The sequence below is a fragment of the Theobroma umbraticum genome, unplaced genomic scaffold (assembly GCF_002168275.2).
Source record: "Theobroma umbraticum cultivar Fairchild unplaced genomic scaffold, ASM216827v3 scaffold_130.0, whole genome shotgun sequence".
Taxonomy (NCBI): domain Eukaryota; kingdom Viridiplantae; phylum Streptophyta; class Magnoliopsida; order Malvales; family Malvaceae; genus Theobroma; species Theobroma umbraticum.
Genome location: NW_018397264.1, coordinates 39,445 through 45,648, shown reverse-complemented (window position 1 = coordinate 45,648; position 6,204 = coordinate 39,445). Strand labels below are relative to the sequence as shown.

The 6,204-nt window shown below is 36.2% G+C and overlaps 1 protein-coding gene across 1 annotated transcript; it reads left to right on the top strand.

The window, feature by feature from the left end:
* Positions 1-26: 26 nt before the first annotated feature.
* On the top strand, positions 27-5,223 carry PERK8 (Protein kinase superfamily protein). The gene is made up of 8 exons (XM_089784474.1): positions 27-275; positions 2,029-2,436; positions 2,818-2,904; positions 3,144-3,214; positions 3,463-3,539; positions 3,872-4,019; positions 4,327-4,488; positions 4,571-5,223. The coding sequence occupies exons 1-8, from the start codon at positions 179-181 to the stop codon at positions 4,853-4,855; spliced, it is 1,335 nt and encodes a 444-aa protein (XP_089640600.1). The 5' UTR covers positions 27-178; the 3' UTR covers positions 4,856-5,223.
* Positions 5,224-6,204: the final 981 nt, after the last annotated feature.

Here is a 6,204-nt window from a genome sequence, read left to right as displayed (position 1 = left end):
AAGTCCTAGTTCATTATCACCTTTTCCCTCAATTCCAACTGAAAAACCAACTGCAAAGTCAACTAATGGTACAAGTGCATCTGCAAATGCAACATCCTCTGGTAAAAATGTTTTAGGAACTGGAGGTGCTGTGGCAATCAGTGTTGTTGCTGGGTTTATTGTGCTCAGTCTTCTTGTGATGGCTGTATGGTTTGCACAGAAACGAAAAAGGAAGAGGGCTGGACCAAAAATTGGGTACACTATGCCTTCTCCATTTGCCTCCTCTCAAAATTCAGGTAAACAATTGTAGCATTTCTTACCCTAAGCAGATTTTTATGTTTTGCTGTTGGTTGTGGATGTCTGAATTCGATGTGAGGACTATCTTTGTTTCAATCTTTTCAGGATTAGTTATGAAATCTTCAAAAATACTTATTCTTTTTGTTTGATTCCATTTTCTGGTTACAAACTCCAAAACTTTTCACCTGAATTGAAATTTCCCCTGATAGTAAGCGAAATGATTTTGGTTGAATAGAAACCTTTTTGAGTAATATGTATAATAGTATGAACTTATAAGAAGAATAATATGAGAAAAGTTTATAATTGTCATCCAATGGGATCCACATTTGGTTGCAATGTGCATATTACATTTAAACATTCTATTTTATTGACAAGGGAAATTTAAAGATCTTTGATGCTTGTTAAGTGGCATCTTTTATCCTAGATTATCACTTAAAAGGGAAATTTGAAGATCTTTCATTCTTATTAAATGATGTTATATCCAATATTATCATTGTTTTATTTTTTATCCTTTTTCCTCCAATTCCAGATGGCTATTTGTTCCACAAAATCCAATTGAGAAAACTATCCTAGATTTTTGCACCAGCTTGATGCTCTGATTCTCAAGCCCCTAGGACCTATCCTTTCCTTACCGTTTTTCTTCAATTTCTCAATGTTATAGCTTCAATGCTTTCTACCTTTTATTGCAGCTGTCATATCTTTAGTGACAGCATAGACTGTGGTTCATTGATAGTATCCCAAATGGTTTGAGAATTAAGTTAAAGGAGTTTGGTAGTGGGAATTTTATTAACAGGCGCGTCTAATGATTGTTAACAATATTATTTGAAAATATATAGAATGACATAAATAATTATTTTTATCATAAATAGTCATCATGTCTAGCCAATATAGTATCTGTAAAGCTAAGAAATAATTAATTTAATTAGAATTTTATAAAACTGCAATAATTAAGATGACTTTTGTACCACTTTCAACAAAAACAGATATTGGTTTATTAAGATTTTGCAGAAGCACTATAACATTTAATTTTTTCAAAGAGAAACTATAATGTTTTCGAATCTTAAAATCATGTGAGATTCAATCTCACGTTGTGCACAAAATAATCTAAACCTTCCTTACTAAACATCTTAGAATGAGTGACATTGAGAATCTAATATCAAAACAGAGATTATTAGTAGGGTTTCGACCACCTTTTCTGCATATCTCAGCAACTAAAAGGAAAAATTTGAAACCCACCCTAAGTCCCTATCATTATTTTTCTAGTTGTTTCTAATGTAAAAGGCAAAAGGATTGGTTCTGTTTTCTTATATGGGAAAACTGAGAAACCTAAAGAGTCAATAGAGCTATAGAAAGATATAAATGTGGATGCGTGCACAAGTCCTTTCGTGGGTATCATTTTTTAATCCATAAAGTTCTTTGTAGAACTTGTAAATGACCCGAATAAGTGTTGTAGATCTTGTTTATATTAATCCACAAAGTTCTTCGTTATAGATCTTGTTAATGACCCGAATAAGTGTTGTAGATCTTGTTTATACTGTACATTTAATTAGTTTTTTTCCATATTCAATTGGGCTCGCCAAGGATTTGGAGTTAATAAAGGCTAAAATTATATTTCAGGTTAATTTGCTAGGGGATTCTGAAGTCATATAATACTTGAGCATTTCGATTCCTTCTTTTAATTTTTCTGGCTATAACTGAATATTGCTTCAATAAATGCTGTGTAGTAATATCTGAACTTGCATTGCTCGGCAGATTCAGCGTTTTTAAGGCTGCAATCTCCACATCAACTAATGGGAAGTGGTTCTAACAGTGGTTTTTATTCACCGTCAGAGCCTGGTGGGGTCAATAATTCCAGGTCATGGTTCACATACGAAGAGCTAGTCCGGGCAACAGATGGGTTTTCAGAACATAATCTATTGGGTGAAGGTGGGTTTGGTTGTGTATACAAAGGTATCCTCACAGATGGTAGAGAAGTAGCTGTAAAGCAGCTAAAGATTGGTGGTGGGCAGGGGGAGCGGGAGTTCAGAGCAGAAGTTGAGATTATTAGCCGAGTACATCATCGCCATTTGGTTTCACTGGTGGGGTACTGTATATCAGAGCATCAAAGACTGCTCGTCTATGATTATGTCCCGAACAACACCCTTCATTACCATCTCCATGGTAAGACATCTTCTGACCTCAAAGGAGGAATGATCTTAAACTCTTTTAAGTACTTCTGTCCTCTATAAGCATTCTCTGTTTATGATGAAGTCAGATATAATTTTAGTAGTTTGCACATGAGGTATATGTATGGTGCAAAATCAACTGACATGATGGATATTTTTACCAACTTTCTAAGAGGATTCCTGTCCATTAACTTGTTTGGACCCGCACTGCTTGACCATCTGTACTTCAGTTGGGAAGGTCCCTTGTCCTCTCCCAACTCAGATCACATATGCATGAGTATCGTCCTACACCTTGAATACAAGATGAGGGATAACAGAAACATGAAGACTGTAATCGATTTGTTTTTATTTTATGCACTTTTATGGAATTTTGCAGGTAGAGGCAGGCCGGTAATGGAATGGGCTGTCCGAGTCAAGGTTGCTGCAGGTGCAGCACGTGGGATAGCTTACCTCCATGAAGACTGTAATCTATTTGTTCTCTTTTCCTTTTTTATTTTTTAATTTGAGACTTCGGCATATGCTGCATGGTGCAAACCCTTAAATTATCTGAATAAGGACAACAAAATAGAGTTTAAACAACTCCTAAGTTTGCTATGCTATATAAAGTCATATAAACTTGAAATCATACCTCTCCTAATCCTCACTTAGTTTCCATTCTAACTTCTAATGTAACATTTTTTATAAATATTTTGCTTCGATCAGGCCATCCTCGCATCATTCACAGGGATATCAAGTCATCAAACATTCTTCTTGACAGCAATTTTGAGGCTCGGGTATGCCATTTCTACAGTCTAAACATTTGTGTACACTGTTATTTTGATCTTGAATTGCTTTGGGGTATTTGGACAATGCTTATGAATGTCTCATCATCTTTTGTGAACTATTAGAATTTCTGCTGTCATTTGTAGAATTATTAACATTTCTTACCATTATAATTTAACTAACTATATATATTTTTTTATTTTAATTTCCCTTTCGCCACTCTAACTTTCTGTCTAACAATTCATGTTGCTGCTTACAGGTTTCCGATTTTGGGCTTGCAAAGTTAGCTTTGGATTCAAATACCCATGTAACCACACGTGTGATGGGAACTTTTGGGTAAGATAACTTGATATGCTGGTTTGTGATATATCTAGTAGAATTAGGCTTTCATGTGCTATGCATAATTCTGTTTCTTCTTTGTTGCATAAGCATAATAAAAGATTTTGTACTTTTTTGTTGTAAGCTAGCAGTTGAGGTTTATATTATATATGCATGTTATTACTTTCATCTATTAAAAGCACATAGTTGAGGTTTAAAGGCATTTTATATCCTATAATTTTTAGATGTATACTGCATTTTTTTCACTTTTATTTGGTCTGCAAACATGTATGTGTCATAATCAAGTATCATATTCAGGTGTTCTGATAAATGAAATTGTTCTTTTATAGATATATGGCTCCAGAGTATGCAACAAGTGGCAAGTTAACTGAAAAATCTGATGTTTATTCCTTTGGTGTTGTGCTCTTGGAGTTAATTACTGGGCGCAAGCCTGTTGATGATTCTCAGCCCCTAGGTGATGAGAGCCTGGTTGAATGGGTAAGGTTATGCAGCTATGTCTTGTGTTGTCAACAATTTGTGCTTGCTTTAGCATGCCTTTTGGTCTGACTTCTTCATAAGATTTGGTGTTGCCTTAAGTTTAAAATCTTATACTGGTCAAATCTTTTAAAATTTTGATTTTCTTCTGAATAAAACTAAAAAACCCAAATCCATTGCAGTGTTGCACAAAAAATTCCAAAATATACTAAACCGAATTGTTACGTCAACCATTCATATCTTATGTAATGGAACCTGTGGCAATGTTCCAATACCCAACAGTTTAATATGATTCAAACTTGCTACTCAGGCTCGGCCATTGCTTGCTGAAGCGATTGAACATCAAGAATTTGAAGAGTTGGTGGATCCAAGGCTGGAAAAAAACTATGTGGCTCATGAAATGTTTCGAATGATTGAGGCAGCTGCAGCTTGTGTGCGACATTCAGCTGCCAAGAGGCCAAGAATGAGTCAGGTAAATGTGTTTGGAGTAATTTGGAAATTTCTATACTAACATGTTTGGCTTACACATGGATTTTTTGACATTCAAATCTTAGGTGGTGAGAGCTCTAGACTCGTTGGATGAGTCATCAGATCTCACAAATGGAATGAAACCTGGCCAAAGTGAAGTTTTTGATTCAGCACAACAATCTGCGCAAATTAGAATGTTTCAGAGGTTAGCATTTGGCAGTCAAGAATATAGCTCTAGTTTCTTTAATCACAGCCAGAGCAGTTGGAGAAGTCAAGAAGATGGTAGTCAGGGTAGCTGGAGGAGTCGAGATTATGCGAATCAGAGTAGCTGGAGTCGAGAGCACAGGGAGCGTAGCACGCTAATGCCTTAAACGCATCTTGGATGTAAAGCAAAACGGATGAGTTCAATGCTTACCATTATAAGCAAATTGAACCCTATGACTCGAGTGTAAATGCATCAGTGTAAAGGGGATGCCTGTTCCTCTCAATTTTTGATGAGATTTGAGACCGAGATCATGGAATGGTCTTGCTGCTCACTTTATGTGTAATATTGTGCGTTTTGTTCCTTTTAACCCTTTTTTAACTCCTAGCTCACATGATTTTTGAAAAGAAAAGAAAAGAAGGTTACCTGATTTTCTTGTAAGAATGCCTGTGCTTGTATTTTCTATGATATGGATTCATTCATGCATCTTTTCTTTGTATTGATGTTTATTAATTTAATGTAAGTTTCTTTTTCTCATTTGTTACTCATGACTCATGAATTTTGTTTTGCACATGGAGAAATGTAAAGAAAAACTGTTAAAAGGCTTTGTTTAATACGTAAGTTGTTACTACCTTTTAATCCTAAATCCCAGCAAATTTTACTGCCCCACTATATATGGGATTACAATAGGTGATGAGAACTGAACAACTAGATTCCCACTCATCAAATTATTGTAGACAAGGACCGTGATAAGGAATTGATTGTCCATGAATTTAGATGCCTTCATCCCATCTTTGCCCCTTAGGTCATGGGAAAAAAACTTTTGTCCTGCCATGCCTATCTAGGACTTACTTGTTGGCTGCAACAGTAGCAACAGTCGCCAAGCTTGTTGCCGGAGGTCTTTATTCTCGCTCGTAGGAGTTAGTTTAAGAAGCAAAAAGGAGAAGACAACCCAGATGGTGACCTGTTCCTAGATTGGTTCTTGGATTATTACCCAGATGGCGACCTGCCCCTGATTTTAGATGTGCGCTTGATTGTTATCTGATTTATGTATCCCTACCAGTCTAAGGTTGACAGTGTTGATCAATTGGTTGCGAGCCTACGACTTGATCAAGTGCATGGTAGTCACAAGGTAACCTGTTAAACCTTATCTTGATATTTAAATCAACCTCATCATTCTCTAATCTCATCAATTATCTCTTATCTGTCAACTCCTCGGTGGAATAAAAACCTTGTCTCCGTGGTCCTGCACACAAGTTCTATTATTGCATTCTAGATAACTTGTCCTACAGCAGCATGTGAATTGGCTTGGAAGTTGTGAAAGTCCCATGGAAATTAATTCGTAGGCCGCCTTGCATGGGGCCTAGTGTCACATCAATGAACTATACAATTTGCAAAGGACAAAGATGATGCATATGTCGACTGTGTGGATACTGCACTTACCACCCTCGTGTTTTTCCATCTAATATTCTCCATCTACCCTGCAGCAGCCCCCTCAGATATAAAGTTCAGGCCTTG